General features: G+C 38.0%; 1 protein-coding gene across 2 annotated transcripts; it reads left to right on the forward strand.

The window, feature by feature from the left end:
- Window positions 1-101: 101 nt before the first annotated feature.
- On the forward strand, window positions 102-15,206 carry MED30 (mediator complex subunit 30). Of its 2 annotated transcripts, none has more exons than XM_087825369.1 (4): window positions 102-405; window positions 7,329-7,487; window positions 9,416-9,520; window positions 14,820-15,206. In XM_087825369.1, the coding sequence occupies exons 1-4, from the start codon at window positions 229-231 to the stop codon at window positions 14,913-14,915; spliced, it is 537 nt and encodes a 178-aa protein (XP_087681495.1). In that variant the 5' UTR covers window positions 102-228; the 3' UTR covers window positions 14,916-15,206. The 2 variants fall into 2 exon arrangements, with proteins under 2 accessions (XP_087681495.1, XP_087681496.1); XM_087825370.1 differs by having other exon boundaries at window positions 9,419-9,520.
- Window positions 15,207-18,465: the final 3,259 nt, after the last annotated feature.

Raw genomic sequence — 18,465 nt, forward strand, 5'->3', positions numbered from 1 at the left:
GCCGGCCGTGCGCCGAGGCTGTTCCCAGGGCCCGCCGCGTGGGCGGTGCCCAGGACGTCGGCTGACGCGTTACGTCACGGGAGGCGGAAGTCACGGCCGCTGTTTTGAAATCGAGCCGCCGGAGCCTCACGAGCTGCTGCCCGCGCCGAGGCCCGCAACCCTCCGACGTCCCGAGGACCCCCGGACGCCTCGTCTGCGGCCCCGCGGGCCTGAGGCCGCAGGCGCGCCATGTCCACCCCTCCGCTGGCCGCGTCCGGGATGGCGCCTGGGCCCTTCGCGGGGCCCCAGGCTCAGCAGGCCGCCCGAGAGGTGAACACGGCCTCGCTCTGCCGCATCGGGCAGGAGACGGTGCAGGACATCGTGTACCGCACCATGGAGATCTTCCAGCTGCTGAGGAACATGCAGGTGGGCGGCGGGCGGGCGGGCGCGGGGAGCGGTGCCGCAGCGCGGCGGGGGCGCGGGGGTAGCGCTCCCGGGCCCCCCGGCGTCAGCGGGGCAGCGCTGGGCAGACGTCGCGGGCCGGGCCGGGCCGCCCCGTGTAGGTTCCTCAAGGCCGTGTCCGCGCCCGGGAGTCCGCCGTGTACAGGGCGTTTTCCAGAACGGGACTCCGGGCGACGAAGGCCGCGGCTTCTGCACTGCAGCGGGCTCTCCGGCCGCCGGCCAGCCTGCACCGCGCGTTACCGGGGAGCCTCGCGCCGCTGCCCGCTGCGGGTTCCGTTCGCTTTCCTCTCGCCTTTTTCCAGCAAAATGCTTTCTGAGGGCCTCAGGGGTTGAAGAATTCAGACCCTGCTAACCATTTTTGTTAAACAGCTGGGTTTTGGTGTCACGGGCGTACAATACAATGCATTTTTGTAAACGTTTTGACATCGGCGCACACCTGTTGGAACCATCGCCTCGCTCGGGAAAGTTTCTTCGCGCGCCTTTGGCATCTTGACCTCGGGCCCCTGTCCGCAGGCAGCCTCGCATTTGCTTTCTGGCACCATACGTTTTCTAGAGTTTTGTATAAATGGGATCCCTCACTGTGTAGTCGTTTTCGCCTGGCTCCTTTCACTCATGTATCAATAGTTCGTTCCTTTTGCTTGCAGAAGAGTGTTCCATTGTTTGCATGTATCACAATGTGTGTATGTTCATCTGTTGAGCATTTGGGTCGTTTCTGCTTGGGAGTCATTATAAAAATACTTCTACGAATGTTCCCCTGCCGTGTGAACATGTGTTTCATTTCTCTCAAGTAGGCAGGTGCCCACCGGTGGAATTGCTGGATAAGAAACTTTTCCAAAGCTCTGCACCACTTGCGTTCCCAGCCTCAGTGTTGGAAGCTTCCAGTTACTCCTGGCCTCGCCAGCACTTGTCATCGTGTGTCTTCTCGCTTTGCAAATACTTTCTTGCAGCCTGTGACTTGTCTTCAGTCTCTTCACATTGCCTTTGAAGAACAGGCATTTTAAATTTCGATGGAATCCAATTTATTAATCTGTTCTTTAACAGACTTTGCTTTGGGTGTCATATCTAAGACATTTTTGCCTAAGTGAAGCTGACGAGTATTTTTTCTTATTTTTTTTCTTCTGTAAGTTTTATAGTTTTAGGTTTTACATTTAGGTCTACGATCCACATTGAGTTAATTTCTTTATATAACGATAGGTATGGATCCAAGGGCACTTTTTTGCATTTGGATATCCAATTGTTTCAACAACCTTTTGCTAACCCATTATTTTTTATTGAATTTTGGGGGGGTGACATTAGTTAATAAAATTACATAGGTTTCAGTTGTACGATTCTATAACACATCATCTGTATACTGTATTGTGTGTTCACCACCCCAAGTCAAGTCTCCTTCCATCACCATTTATCCCCCCTGTACCCTCTTCTACGTCCCCCCACACCCTTTTCCCTCTGGTCATTACCATACTTGCTAACCCATTTTTAATGCTTGCTCATCTTACTACTATGTGATATGGATTCTGTGATTCAGAGAGGCAAAGGGATTTGCCCAGAGCTGGTCAATAACCAGGTAAATTTGAAACCAGGTCTTCAGGCTCTTACAGTTCTTATTTCTACTGGTGCATTAAAAAGTGGTTTATTGCCTTTTTTTTTTTCAAGTTCTTGAGATTTTTTTCCCCCCTCCTTATTTTAAAAGTAATTCAGTTGTTTAGAAATCTTTGAAGACCATGTCAGTAAGTGTAAAACAATACAAAGGCAATCTAAGAGAAGATATGAAATCTTTGGTGAGTATTTTAAAAATCAGTATATTAATATCTAAAATGATTAAAGTATGTATTAAATCATCTCTCAGAATTTAGCAAATACAGCTGGCCCTTGAACAATGCAGGATTAGGGTGCCAACCACCAGCGCAATTAAAAATTCCCATATAACTTTTTTAAATTATATTCAGCATTTTATTTTTGCTGTTCACATTTTTATACCATGTTGTTATATACTATAGAAAAGTGCATAATGAGAACAACAACTCCCATAATAGACCAACTTCTGGGCTAAAAAGTTCTTCAGATAAAAGCCAGTATCCATTTTATATCAGTGTACACCCCCATAAAACTTTTAAGTCAGCCCTCCATATATGTGGATTCCCAACCATGAATTGAAAATGTGTTTCTTTACTTTTAACATGCTGCATCCATTACTTGGCATGCAACATGTTAAAAATAAAGAAACACATTAGGACTGGAGAACTAATAGCTAATATTTATCAAGTACTTTCCTTGGTAAGGTACGCTGTTGTAAGAGCAATTCTAAGGAGTATTTTTAACTGTATGTTACAGTTAAGGAAACAGACTTAAAGCAGAATTTACCCAACATCACATATGACTAGTAGCTCTTCCTATGAACCTCTTTACAGTACTAACTTGCTGCCAAACAATTTTTAGTACTGAAAGAGACAGAATACACATCCATGGCCAACACAGGAAAAAAATTTAACATTTTAAAAAATATATAAGTAAGTAGATTACATGTGGATATATATTCAAAATCAATTTGAAAGAGACTGATGGTTATTTCTTTGTGGCTTTCACAAGTGTGAGTTCTTTGGCTTAACTCATGTAAGACCCTTTGGGGTATATTATAATTCGCTGTTAAAGAAACAACAGTGTGCCCCTTCATTTCCAGAAAGCTAGAAGTAGTAGTGATACAAACAGGACTACATATAACTTATTTTTGAGAGTATTCACATCTTAAAAATGATCTTCTGTATTGCTAATCAAGAAGGGTGAATTGCCGTAAGTACAGCTGCTGAGATTATTTCTAAGAGTTTGTTTTAGAGAAGTGCTTCTTGATTAGGCAGACTCTTCTGAGAAAAACATCCACATACACATTTTGAATAAAATTTCAGGGGGGTTAAGAGATGTTTCCCCAAGGATCCCGGGATCCCAGTTGAGAATGCCTCTATAAGAAAGTAGTGCTGTGGTTCTATTTATTACCCTTTACATCTTTGAAACAGTTTCTTTGAATATATAATACATTCAAAATTCAGAAATCGAAAAGGACAATACATTGAACATTCTGCCTCCCACCCCTCTCTGCTATCTGTCTACCCCCTTCTCCACAAGCAAGGATTGTTAATGGTTTTTATTACTATTCTTGTGTATCTTTCCAGATAGTCTATGCATGTTTAAGCAAATGTATGTGTATATTCTTTCATTTTCCTCCCTTTTGCACAGATAACAGTATATTACACACATTTTGCACCTTGCTTTTTTCATTTGGTATATTTTGGAGTTTATTCATATTCATACAGAAAATAATTCCTTTTCTTTTTAAAGTGTATAGTAATTCACTGCATGGAAATACTATAATTTGTTTAACCAGTTTTCTACTGAAGGGCATTTAGGTTGCTTTTAATCTCTGACTATTATACTACAGTGAATAACCTACAGAAATGCACAAGTGGACCTGTAGGATAAATTCTTAGAAATGGCTACGTGCTTCTATAATCAGATGTATTTTGAACAATTGCCCTCCATGGGGGTTGTACCAGTTTATGCTGCCATGTCCTGACCAAGACCAACAACCGAGCTCTAACACAGTTATATTTTTGGATCTTTGATCATTTGATGGGTGAAAATCTACTTTCTATTTTTCCTATTTGGAATGAATTTGAACATCTCTCTTCTTATAACTTTTTCTTCAATTTTTATATTTAAAACTTTGATACATATGGAATTTAGCCTAGAATAAAGTGAGAGGTATAGCCCTGGCCTTTTTCCAAAAAAGTAAGGCTGATTGAATAATTCATTTCCTCCCTCATTGATTTTAGATGCTACTTTATACAAATCAGTCTATTTCTGGATGTTCTGTTCTCTTCACTTAGCTGCCTGCCTGTCTTAGGCAGTAATGTCAAACTTCTACTTATTGAGGCTCTATATTGTGTTTACACTTTCTTTTCAGGCTTGCCTTGGTTATTCTTATTTTTCTACATGCACTTTACAATCAGCTTGTTTAGTTCTGAGAAAAACCTGTTCACATTTTTAATCGGTTCATTTAACTCGGAGAGATCTGACATCAGTATTATATTGAGTCTTAATTACCAAGAACGTGGAATATCCTTCTTTGTGTCCCTGTGAAGTAAGTTTTCATTTTTATCTTGGAATTTATTTTATTATTATTTTTTTTTATTGATGTCAGAGAAAGGAAAGGAGAGGGATAGAGAGATAGAAACATCAATGATGAGAGAGTGATTGATCGACTGCAGCCCGCAACCCGGGCATGTGCCCTGACCCGGAATCGAACCCGGATCGCCTGGATCCTAGGTCGATGCTCAACTGCTGAGCCACGCCCGACTGGGCTATCTTGGAATTTTTTAAAAATTTATTCCTAGATATTTTATCTTTATTGTTGCTGTTGTAATTAGGGTCTTTTCCCTTCTCATTTTCTTTTGTTTTTACAGATGAAAGCAAAGCTCTTGATTTCTGTCCATGAACTTTGCACCCACCTCCTTCTTGAATTCTTTTATTGATGGAGCACTTTTTCATGTCGTTTGTAGTGATGGTTATACCACATCCTTTTTAATGTTTCAACTTTTCTTTCTTTTTCCCCCTCTAACTGCATTGGCCAGTTCCTCCAGAATGGTGTTCACGCGTAGTATTAGTGGTCTTAGTAAGCATCCCAGTCTGTTTCTGACTTAATTGAGAATGCTTTTAATGTTTCCACATGAATCATGGTGCTGACTTTTCAACTGGGATAAATGTGTTTTACCACATTGGGGAGTGTTTATTAAGAGTTTTATATTCGTTTTAAGAATAGATGTTGAATTTAGTTGAATGCCTTTTGGGTATCTTGGGGTATGTTTATGGATCTTCATCAGCAATCATGAGGAGGATTATTGAGCTTTTTGGCTAAATATGTGCACTACAGTGTATATCAAAGGATCTTAGGCACTGTAGTAATGTGACCTCTGTAGTTTAGGAACCTTGTTTCTCATGTTCACTGCTCTACCCCAGCTTCTAGAACAGTGCCTGACACATGAAGAGTGTGCAATAATTTTTTTGATGGAATTAATTATTCCTTTCTTTGAGAAGCTGAAATTGTATATGTGAAAACTAATACTCAAACTTACTAAGTAGGTGAATTTAAGGAGGGTGATTCTTTGCATTTCAAAATGATTTTGTTTTCCTTTGTGAAAAAATTTATTAAGCATTCTTTTTTAGAATGCTTCTAAATGAATTTTAAGTATAGATTTATTTGGAAAATAACTCATAAAGCAAAATAATTCAGACGGTACTTTAAAACCTTCTGTTTGTCAGATACTAAATACAGGGATACAAATGTGAATAAGTTCCGGTCTTCCCTAAGTAGAATATATGGTCAAAGTAGTAAATTTAGTAAATGCTATAAAAAAGGTACCTAGTGCTTCCGTATGTGAGATATAATCATTATACTCCTTACTGTCACCCAAACAGGAAAGCAGGGATCCTTTGAAATGGTTCTTTGACTGCTAGTGTTTGTAAAAGTTCATAAATTGGAAAGCTTAAGAGGAGCAATCCTACATTGTACTAGGGAACTTTTAATTCCTTTCTCCTTTATTTTTATTAATTCAGCCTGTGGTAATTTTTGATCACATTTCTTTGAGGTTCTGTCCTCAGAATGTTTTAATGCTTAAGAATTTCTGAAAATCCTAACTATCTCATTTCAAATAATTTCAGAAGATCCATCTCCTTATTTTTGAAAATTTGAAAGTGAGAAAAGCAGAAATTATTCAAGTGTATCAACTGTGTAAGCATTTCCAGCCTTTTTCTCATGTTTATGGTTTTACCTCCGTGTAATAATAGTGTGTCCTGTTTTCCTTTTTCTCCAAACATTGTATCATGCACTTTTTTTTGCATTTTTACTTCATCTGTTTAAAAAAGAAGAAAAATGAACTGAGGTTTAGAAAAAAAAAAAAATGGACTGATATAGTTATTAGTAAGTAGTTGGTTTTGTTACTTTAATCCCCAAGATAAGTATAAGGGTAAATGCTTATAATGAAAGCACCTTCTATACTAGAAAACAGGTTATAAATGTCGTTAATTCTAATGTTGGAATGATTTTGCAGAAGGGATTGTGAAAATAAAATGTAAAGATGTACAGAGAAAGGAAGATTTTTGTTCATGAGTTTCCACAAGGCACAAAAGGCACGAATTTAGTTATAAGATCTAAATAAATAATGATCAATTTCTATTTATCTGTGATTTTATTTTATTACCTACATATATTTGGCTTCTTTGGATAAAATTCCTGAATTAAAAATGCATAAGCATCCAAGACAGTTATGGTCATAGCAGTTACCTGTAATAATTTATTAATGATGTTCAAGTTCGGATCGATTTGCACCTATATGTCCTGCTATATGTTCTTTTCTAAAGTAAATCTTTCGGTGACAGCTTTTTACTTTAATGTGTGCCTTGAGCATCTTAATGATCAGAGTTAAGGTATCTTGAGATTATATTGCAACAGGAGCAGCATATTATTACTTGTCTTCTGAAAAGTCCTCTCTTCATTTATTTCTTTTCTTCTTTTTTAAAAACTGTATTTTATTTTTAACTTCCTTGTTGAGTTTAGCCACTTGCTGTCTTTCTGTAATAGTAAGTAAATTAAAATTGTACATTTTTAAGTATTTCACCAGGTCAGAGGGGCTCATCACAAAAGTTTTTTCTGGTCTGTTTTATAGCACTGAAACAGTATGCCGAGAAGCTCAGAAATAAGCACGAATTACTCTTAAATTCTTAAAATTGCACTTGATTAACTGTGAGGAACTATTTGCCTCTATGCAGTGCTTAAAAACTGTTGGCTAGCTTATAGCAAATTGTGACTTTATTTTTGTTGTTTTGTTTTTCCTGATAAGCTCCCAAATGGTGTCACGTACCACATTGGAACATACCAGGATCGGCTAGCAAAGCTCCAGGATCATCTGCGCCAGCTTTCTATTCTCTTCCGGAAGCTGAGGCTGGTCTATGACAAATGCAATGAAAACTGCGGAGGGATGGATCCCATTCCAGTAGAGGCAAGCTTTAGTGGTGGAGGGAGGGTGAATGTAAGATGTAAGATAGTTTCAGGCATTTGTAATGTTTTCCCTTCTTCCTGACTCCTATTTTTGCAGTATTTCCAGATTTTGAATTATATCAGTTTTACTTTTTACTAGAGAAATGGAAATATGATATAAATATATGTATAGACTATGTATATATAGAATTACTATATTTTCATGTTAATAATTTTCTGTAGACTAGCATACAGGCTTATTAGTGAATTTTGGTGGTTTGAATGAGAGGTTGTCCCTGGGAATTTTTATTGTTGTTGTTAGTGTTGCCTTTTAATTAAATCAGTGTATGTTTTGTTTTTTGTTTTTTTGTGAGAACTTTAAAAGTATTGTCAAACACTTTTTAAATAGTTTTCATATGAGTTCTTTATGGAGAAAAGTTATGTTTTCATCAATAATTTAGATTAGCTTAGTGAATCACTCTAGTTTTAAAATATATTCTGTAAATTTAACCTTGGATCCTAGATATATTTTAGTTAACTAGGTTTATGATATTGTTATAGATGTCCCTTTCCTGTTGACGGTTTATATCTCCGCCACCAGAGGTAGCTGGAAAGATTTGGGTGTTGTCTCACTACATATAAAAGACAATTTCATGTGATCAGTGCTTTCTTTTTGAGTGATCAGCATGTAGGGATGAACAGAGAACAAGGAAACTGAGAACAGCCCGAAAAGAAGTAGTCAGAGATGCTGGAGAAAGATCAGAAACGTGGTTGACAAGTTGTCTGAGGCTGTAGAGAAGTCCAGGAAAATAAGGACTGAAAACTGTCCCGTAGATTTTGCTGGAGGACTGTCATTGTATATGAGCAGAGCTTCAGTGAAATGGCAGCAACCAGAAGTCAGATCACAGTGGGCTGAAGCCTGAACAGGAAATAAGGAACCGGAGCCAGTGGATTTGGGTGTTTCAAGGAGCCCAGATAAAAAGTGAGAGAGGAGAGCAGGAGATGGAGGGAGGGTTAGAGTCGAGGCTTCTTTGTTTTGGCTTTTCCTCCACGTGGGAGAGGTCGGAATATGTGTGGGTGATCAGGAGGAAAACGGTAGGCAAGGTTGGGAGGCAGAGGAGCAGAGCACAGGAATGGAGACTAGCAGCTTACAGGGGGAGGGCCAGTGTGCACAGGAGGGAGGAAAGGGAAAGAGCGGTGTGGGTGTGGGGAAGTTCTCATTGTCCTAGGAATGCGAAGGTTAGGCACATGACTCCTGGTTGTACCAACTATTTACCTGGAACCTGTTCCTGTATTGGTAATAATATAAGACTGTTGGGACTGGATGATTCCTGAAGTCTGTCACATCTCCGAGGGGCTTCATCAAATAAACTTCATCACAAACCATACATACTTAATTATAATTCCCCTGGAAGTTTCAAAAAAACCCAAAAAACAACTTCCCCCGATCAAAAGAAGTTAAGACATCCAGGAATCTGCATAGGTCCTTAGGTTCTAGATGGGAAACCAGTGACATTTATATTTATATAATGCACATCCATGAAGTTGCCTTCTTCCTCGTATGGATGAAAGAAAGCCTGTTCTGTCCCAGTGGACTATGAATTTCTTAGGTGTGGGAATCACAACTCATGCGTAATTATTTTCGCAGTGTCTCACCCAGTGTCTGGCAATTGAATATTTGCTGATGGAATGAGCAGGGTTTAATTAACTGTATGTAACAGCTAGTGTTACAGTGGCTATTTTGCAACAGAAACCTGAAAAACTGTGCAGAATGCACTGAAATGATAAGCTTCTCCCGCACGCTGTTACTTTAGACCATTGCCTAAGTTAAAATTTCATTTCATACTAGTAAAAGTCTAAACGTTGACCCTAACCTGACTTACTACCTGTGCGGGTGTAACTGGGAATTTGCATCGCGTTTGGACTTTTAACTGCCTTTGTCACCTCCAGCAGCTTATTCCGTATGTGGAGGAAGATGGCTCGAGGACAGACGAGCGGGCTGGCCCCCCGCGGTTTGCGGGAGAAGAGAGGAGGGAGATTGCGGACGTGAACAAAGTGAGTGCCCCGCCTGTGCATCTCATGGTTCCGGGTCACGGGTCACATTTGCAGGGGGACGTGTAACCGAGAAACGTAATTGGACTTGTAGAGTTACATGCAGTGGTTTGTGGGGCAAATTGAACTTACTCAGAGGACAACCGGGCACCAAAAGGTAAGCGGAAGGGTCAGCTGAACAGTCGGAAGGGAGACCGCAGATCCGCGCAGTGAAGCTCTTAGGTGAGCTGCATGAGCACTCAGTCGCATTTACTGTTTTCTTTTTCTAGGCGCAGTTCTAGCTCTTTAGTTTACAGCATATTTGGAGTGACAAAAGATAAAAATTTACAAGTAGGAAATGTGAATGTCTCAACGCCTGACTGAGAAATCAGTAGAGTTATCAAAGCATTACCTTTCCCTACTCCCCCTGCCAAAAAGGTTCCAAACTTAAATGTACTTATTGCTGATATTTTCAGAAGTTCAGATGTTCAGATGGTTCTCATGAAATACATAGAAACAGGGAAAGTTGTTAGTTCTTTCAGTGGTAGAAACATGGCCCACGCTTACCAAAGCCTAACCAATAGCACAATAAATAAAATTACCAGTTTCACACTTTCAGGTACAAATCCCCCTGTCCCGCCCCTGAAATTTTAATTCTAGTTAATAGAATTCAGCAGGGTGTTAACTGTTAATCCACCACAAAGAATTTTCTGAGGTACATGAGGATATGTATAATATGTAATGCCAATAGATTAAATTGGGAAACAATTTTTTTCCTCAAATCTAAAAGACATTTGATAAAATTCAAATGTTGCTGATTTAAAGAAAACATAAACCTATTAACAGATAGTATCTTTTATTTAGTCCTTTTGTTTCTGATATATAGCCCATATTTTTCATGCATAAAATAAGATGCCTTATACTACTATATTTATTATTAATTTAGAAGTTATAGACAGTACAGAAAGAAACAAACTTTAGGAAATGGGTTATAATATGTACAAGTTTATTAACTTTGTTAAGCTTGTACATATATTGTAGCTCAAGCTTGTTAAGTGCAAAGAAGCTCAGTTGATAAACAACTGCAGTCAGTTCGATAAAAAGGCTTAATATAAGATGATACCATTCTCATGATTAAACCAGTTAGGTTATAAGATCCTTTTCACAATTGCAACAACAAATGGTAAGTAGTTCGGATTTATCTCAAGGATATGTGTGACTAAACTTATTAAGATACATAAAGGAAGTTTTGAATAGTTAAAAGAACATAAAAAGTTCTTATGTGGTTAATAAATACCCTAAAAATGCCAATCTTATTTCATAGTTTTAATGTAGTAACAATCCAAATCCAAATAGGCATTCTCTTAAAAAATACACAAAAATAAGACTTTAGTGCAACAACAATCAAAAAACAAATCCAAATAAAATCCAGATGGGAATTTTTTCTTCAGAGTACACTTAAATATCAAAGAAAACACTGATAAGAGTAATAAGTCAGCACTCTTTGTTTTCTAAAATTTAAAACATCGTAGGAAGCACAGTATAAAAACAGTAAGTGTGAAATACCGGCACAAGAATAGACAGATTAGTAAAATAATAGCCAGAAAAGTAGTCTTTCTATTGCATATGTGAATTTAATATGACACAAGAGGGATTATGTGGAAAATTAGTCTTTAAAAACAGAAACTTTGGGGGAAAATTAAGCTAACTTTTATATTACACCATATGTCAAAATGAATTTCAAAGTTGAAAGTAAGACCTGCAAAACAAAGTATTGGAAAATTAAAAGAAAAATGTGTATCAAAACTAAGGAGAAAGGAAAAAGATGGATAGATTTTATTAAATAAAACTTTAGGATTTTTTTAAAAGGAGAAATACAAATTAAGAAGACTATTTCCAGCAGATTCGACAGCAGTGAAGGAGCATGAACACATGGTGGAGAGCGCTGGTGGGAATGAGGTCGGGATTTAGGTCATGACGAGACCGCATGCGGTGGTCCAGAGGCGAGGCAGGCAGTTACTGAACAGTGCTGTGTTCAGCACACTGGCATTCTATGTATGACTTCACAGCAGATGTGTCCTATTTATTTTTCATCTCTGTAATAAGGATATTTTTTATAAAATACATTGAAATATGTAGAAGTAAAATACCATTGTAATGTTAACTATAATTTTAGAGTGCCACATGTGACATATAGTTCATTCTCTCTCATAGAAGATTTTATGATATTTAAAATAAGCTCGTGTAAAAACAATAAATGCAGTTAAGTTGCAGGATATAAAAACAATATACAAAAATCTGTTGCATTTCTGTTCACTAACAACGAAATGTCAGAAATGAAGAAAACAATCCCATTTATAACAGCACCAAAAAAGAATAAAATCCCTAGGAATAAACATAAGGAGGCTAAGGACCTGTATACACTGAAAACTATAAAATGCTGAAAGAAATTGAATAAGACCCAAAAGAATGGAAAGATAGTCTGTGTTCATGGATTGGAAGAATTGTTCAAATGTCCATACTACCTAAAGCATTCTACATATTTAGTGCAGGCCCTATAAATAAGCCCAATGGCATTTTTCACAGAAATAGAACCAAAAAATCCTCAAATTCGTTTAGGATCACAAAAGACCCCAAATTGCCAAAGCAATGCTGAGAAAAAAAACAAAGCCAGAGGTATCGCATTCTGTGACTTTAAACTGTACGACAAAGCTAATCAAAACAGTATGGTTTTGGCAGAAAAACAGACACACAGACCAGTGGGACAGAACTTAGAGCCCAGCAATAAACCCACATTTATTTGGACAACTAATTTTTTGACAAAGAAGCTAAGAGTAGAGTTGGGAAAGGAGTAGAGGGCCACAGCAAAAGGATGAAACGGGACTACCTCACACTACATACAAAATTGACTCAGGATGGATTAAAGAAACGTGGACGTAAGACCTGAAACAATAAAATACCCAGAAGAAAACATAGGCACTAAACTTATGGACCTTGGTCTCAGAGGAATTTTTGTGAACTTGACCCCAAAGGCAAGGGAAGTAAATAAGCCACATAAAATAAGTAGTTTTACATATCCCTTAGTTGACCCTCATTCAGCCATTTTCAAAATATTACTGTATCGTTGCGTACTTGAAATTGTATAGAACACTGGTGGGGTGTGTTTACTATTTGAATCCACATGATGTGCCTGGTTTCTGACCACCTATGTGACTACCATAATGCCATGAAGCTTTGGAGCGCGAAATTTGTAGTCGGCATTTGACGTAAATCATCAGAAGACAGAATGGCTTAGTTTCCATCATCAAACTTTTGGCTCATTTAAATACTTTTCATTTTCTTTTCATATTTTGGAATCCATAAGCCCTAGTGCCCAAACAAGTGGTTGAGACTGTGTGTTTTAAGAACATAAGAATGGGTTCTCTGTTGCTTAAATATTCTGTTGATGGTAAAATGAAATTGACCAATTGTCCCAGCCATTGTATGGATATTAAGTTACACGGCATGACTTAGCATAAACCTATTTTTTTAAGTATCTACTCTGCTTACACATTCACCTGTTAATGTAACAAATCAGGCACAGCTGATGGATTTTGATAATAGCAGCTGTCAACCTCCGTTAAAATCAGTCAGTGGCAAGATTGTATATATTAAATTCTGTATCACGTCATGAAAATTTATTCACAATTTAACCACTAATAAGCAGAACTGTCAGCTTTGCTGTTGATAGTTTCATGATGTGTTTTGGCTCTAGGTAGTTTACACATACTAATTTTTTTAATTTAAAACTGAGCACCTTTGAGAAAAACCAAGTACCTTATAATACAGGTGGAACAAAAGTAGGTTTACAGTTGTGAGTACATGAAACAGTTTATTCTTATATTATTTATTATATTATTTTCCTTAAGAACAACTATAAACCTACGTTTGCCCACCCAATATCATACTTTAAAAAAGTTCTTTTTACTATTTTTTTTCCATTTCTCCCTCCATACCCTCTCCCACCTCCACCCTCCCTTTCCGTAATCTGTTATCCATGTAATTTTTATTACTGTAGCCTAGAGTTTAATATTACCATGAAAATATACATTGTTTAGTTCTCTTACACTATTTTTAAAGAATTAATGAGGCTCATTTTTTTAAAACAAGTATATCAGAATTTATATTTCCAAATGAGCGTTCTTGAAAGTAGTCATATTGGTAAGGTGTGCACTGAACCCGGTGATGAGCCGTTGCGGCAGCCCTCTGTAACCTGTTGAGATACTGATTTTAAGTCTGTTTTTAACCATGTAAGAACATAATTTTATCACTTGTAATTATTCCTTAATTTATGTTGAAATTTGATTACAGAGTTCTTAGGCCTTTTTATAATGAACATGTACTACTTTATGTTGGAGGTATTTTAATATAGTTTCTTTAAAATTATCTGAGCAAATACATTATTTCCAAATGTAATGTTTCCAAAAGGTTATTGACGAGTAATGCTTATTATTATAATAGCTAGTAAACACTGACCAGAAGTTCTCTATTTTTTAATCTTGTTTTAGGCAGACATTTGCTACATAGGATTTGAGGAAAGGATACTTAAAGTTTATAAACTATAGTCTGGTAGAAACCCAGACACAGAGATACAGAGACAGGTGCCATGTGCATGCAGGGCAGCCAGCAAATCTCAGGTGTTGAGATTACATCGGGGACTGTGCTCTTTGGTCCTCAGTTTTCAGAATTAGAAGCAGACTGCTTCACATTTGGACAGTGACTTCTGCCCCATTTTTGAAAGACCAATTGCATCACGCATTGCATTTTTATTTTACTTTATTTCCTGCATTGATATTTTCTAATACTTTACATGAATCAAATCATTTAATCCTCATATCAACTCTTCCGAGGTGGGTTCAATTATTATCCCCATCTTTCTGACCTGGAAACTGAGGCACAGAGAGGTTCACTAATTTGGCCAACGTCATACGTTTAGTGAAGGAGCCAAGTATAAGCCCACAGCGTCTGGCCCTGCAGACTGTGCTCTCGACCATTATGTTACACTGCCTCTTGGAAAACCTATATACTTAGGTTTTTTAACAATTAAATATTTGAAGGTGGAAGTAGACAAGCAAAGGGAGGTGGAGGCAGGAGCCAGGCCTCTGTGGGCTGAGTTAGAATTCAGTTCATTATGCCTTTCAGTGAATATTTGTGGCCAGAAAAGGGTTGAGACCTTTCACCTGAAGGAAATGTTCAGCTTAGCTGTCTCGAGTCCTAACATACATTTAATCTTCTAACTTCATGGTCTATATCTCATTTTTGGTAAATTCTTTTGTTTCTACAGAAACTCAAACAGAAGAATCAACAGCTGAAGCAAATTATGGATCAGTTACGAAACCTCATCTGGGACATAAATGCCATGTTGGCAATGAGGAACTGACCTGAAGCTTACATTTCCCGTTCACACTTCCTTACACCGTTTCCCCCCAAGTGTTTTTTCCCTTTGAGGAAGATTATTTATCTGTTTGTATTCCAGTCACTGGAATTAAAGTCCCTGTTTTTACATTGTGGTTTTACATTAAAGTATTCATCGGCAGTCCTTTTTTTAAGCTATTGATTCTGTGAAAGATTATTATAATAAACTTTGACAGGGTTTGTGTTTTGGTTAATCTTCGTGAATAATTGTTTTTTAAAAGCAAAATAAGTTTTGTAAATAAATTTTTAAATTTGATCAGTGGTTTTGCTCATTTCATTATGCTTTTAGGAGAAAAGTAAAGGTGTAAACATTTTTTGCAGATGAAACTATCAATCTGGTACAGATGAATTAAAATTAAATATGTAATTTACCATTTCAGCTCAGTGTTTGGTCTTAATTGGAATGATCTGTCTCTGAAAGGAAACAGATCATTTGAGGATGGCACAAACTGAAATCACGACTATGCTTGTTGGCTGCCTGCTTTAGGCTAAGAAGTGATTCCTTATTTGATTTTCCAGATACACCCTAATATTGAGTGCATTTTGGAAACAGTAAATTTTTAAGAGTTTCAAAGGAGATCTACATGACAAGTACGTTTGTAGATTAGTAGTTGGTCAACAGTTAAGTCCTTTATAGTCTGCCTACAGGAGCTGGCCGCTCAGATTATAAAGTATCCTCAAGTAAAAGCATCAGGTTCTTCCCAGGAAGGACTTTTCCAGCCTGATCCAAAGCCCCTACCTTTCTGCCCTCGGTTTGGACTCTGAAATACTGCTATTTGACTTCTCCTGTGTATGGATCAAGTTTTTCTGGAAGGTTACACAGGAAATGGTTTCTTCTGGGGGAAGGAGGAGGGGGGACCCAGGTGGTTGTAGACCCTTTGGTACCTTTGAAATTTTATAGTCTATGCAAATACTGCTTATTCAAAAAAACAGGTAAATTTTCATTTTAAGTAATGCAGATTCCCACCTGTAACAGTAGCAGAATCACAAGAGAAGCCAAGCCATGCGGGCATCGTTAGTTATACCCTCTAACTGTACATTTGTCACAGGAAACTCCTGAGCAAGCCCAGTGTTGGTGAGAGGGAGCTGACTGCCCACCGTGGGAAGCACTGTAACCACAAGGCAGAAAAAAAAAGGTATATGAAGCTATGACAGCAAGAATTAGGACCAATAACCCAGTCTACCCGCCAGTAGTCTGTAATATCTAAGGATATTCCAGTGTTATCACACTCCTTAGATCATTCAGTGTTGAAATGTCATCTTTTGGGCCTTGGTTCAATAGAGAATATCTCTACTGTGGAGCGACCATCAACGAACCTACACTCGGCTAACAGCTGTAGCCCAAGTTCTGGGAGGTGTGTTCTCCACCCTCAAAACTGACATCGGTTTACCCAGTCACTCGTGAGTCTGCCTGGGACCAGTTAGGAAGGTGTTAGGGGTTATTCCACACACAGATCCCACTAACTCAAAGTTTCAGCTTTTTCTTGAGGGAGAGCATGCCTGTAGATGGAAGAGCCAAGGAATGATTCAGTCGTGATGCGTGGCCTTGCGCAAGTTAATCTCAGTTTTCTTGTCTGTAAAATGACAGGTGGAATTTGTTGATTTTCTGTTCTATGTTGGAATTCTAGTTAACATTTTAGAAATCTATTCAAGATGGCTTAAGCCCAAAGGGGGTACTTACTAGTTCCTGGAGCAGGAAAGGATGCTAGAGAAGAGCTCCCAGGATCAGAAGCTGCAGGAACCAAGGCTTCGGGAATTAGAACCTAGGTTTAACACCCCAGGGCTCTCTATGCCCACCCCAAATTTCTGCTTCTCTCTCTTTGCTCCATTTTCTCCAACTGCAGACAGACTTTCTCCAAGCGGCAGGAAAGATGACCTTCCACTGGTGCCCCAGAGGCTGGCTCATGCCCCCACTTTAAATCGAGAACTCAAATGCATCCTCGTTAGCACAGCTTGAGCCATAAACCAAACTTTGGAACAATTGTGTAAATGGGCACTATAGTTACAGTGACCTAGACCTAGGTTACAAGCCCATCTCTGTGGCCAGGAATTGGGTGTGCGAGATCTTGGAAGAACTCCTGACCAGGGAACAAATGTTATTAGAAAGAAAGGGAACCAACCAGGAAAATTTGCAAGAAAAACTGCAAGCACACTCCACTGATGTTCTTCTTGGTTATATAATAGTATGTTAGATATGAGTTGTTCAGTTCTCCAAAAAAAAAAAGTTTACAGAAAAGCAAATGCGTCAATGACTATTATGAGAAAATTATTTATCTTAGTTTTTCTGAATTTATGGACTTCTGTGTTGACATTTTTTCTTTGCAGCTATTTTGTTTGTTTTTAGCTGTTTCCATTCCTTGCAATGTGATCTTGTCAGGTTTTGGTCTGCCTGGGTTAAAGCACAGATAGGAAAGAGCTGAGAAGAAAATAAAACGAAAGCGCCAGCATCCCGGTAATGACATTCCCTTTAAAGTGATTTGGAAACGTAAGGCCCTGATCATTGAGACATTAGATCCCTTGGCACCGTTACAGGCCATAATGTGTTAACTTGACATTTTGATGTAGCTCCAGTTTGAGTAATTCATTTTCTTAAATTCCCAAGGAAATTTAAGCTAGATAGAGAAGACTTTCAACCTTAAAATAAAATGTGTGCTTGTTCTAAAGCTCAAAGAGTTTGTTATCCTGGCTGTTCCTAAATTTGTCCAACAAAACTGGATGCCTTAAAATTTTTCTATTCCTTTAAAACATGAATGGACAAAAAAGACTGATTTTTTTTTAAGCCTAAAAGTATTACTAAGTTAAAAGTATTTTAGATGTGTGTGTATATATGTATTTTTTAACATGGTAGCAGTCTTGAATACTTATATGTTTTATCCCTTCAAGAATTAGAGTTAATAGATTTATTTACGTTAATATTGTTCATATTTTTACATGAAGTTGACATTGTGCAATAAGGTATTTACATCAATAAATGTTGCACTGATGGTTTGAGCTTTTTTCCCCCCAAAATTCTTATTGTCATCAATATGTAATTTGCATTCCAAAAACTACTAGAAAATTTAAATCTGTATTTTCTCTGTACTTTGAGGTCTTCTTCTACTATGACACCTGCATTAACTTTTCCAGACATCTTTTCGAGGCAATACCTCTTCAACTTTGATGTCCACAAGAATCACTTTGGGAGCACTTTGAAAAATGCAGATTATGGGATTTACTGCAAATGTACTAAATTAGAATCCCTAAGATGGGGGATCTAAAAATCTGCATATTTAACAAGTTTTCCACGTGATCTGTCACTAACATGGAAAAATATTATACTATGCAGTTTAGTGATAGTCATTATAAGTATTTTAATTCGAAAAACTTCAAAAATAGCAGTGCTGATATAAAATACAATGTATTATGCTATATTTAGAGTTATAGCCTTTTGAGGATTTATAAATAATACTCTATATCAGCAGTTCTCAATCTTGGCTACACACTGGAGTTGACTGGGGCAAGGTTAAAATGGGATT

This window comes from Miniopterus natalensis, chromosome 16 (genome assembly GCF_054644295.1).
Source record: "Miniopterus natalensis isolate mMinNat1 chromosome 16, mMinNat1.hap1, whole genome shotgun sequence".
NCBI classification, from domain to species: domain Eukaryota; kingdom Metazoa; phylum Chordata; class Mammalia; order Chiroptera; family Miniopteridae; genus Miniopterus; species Miniopterus natalensis.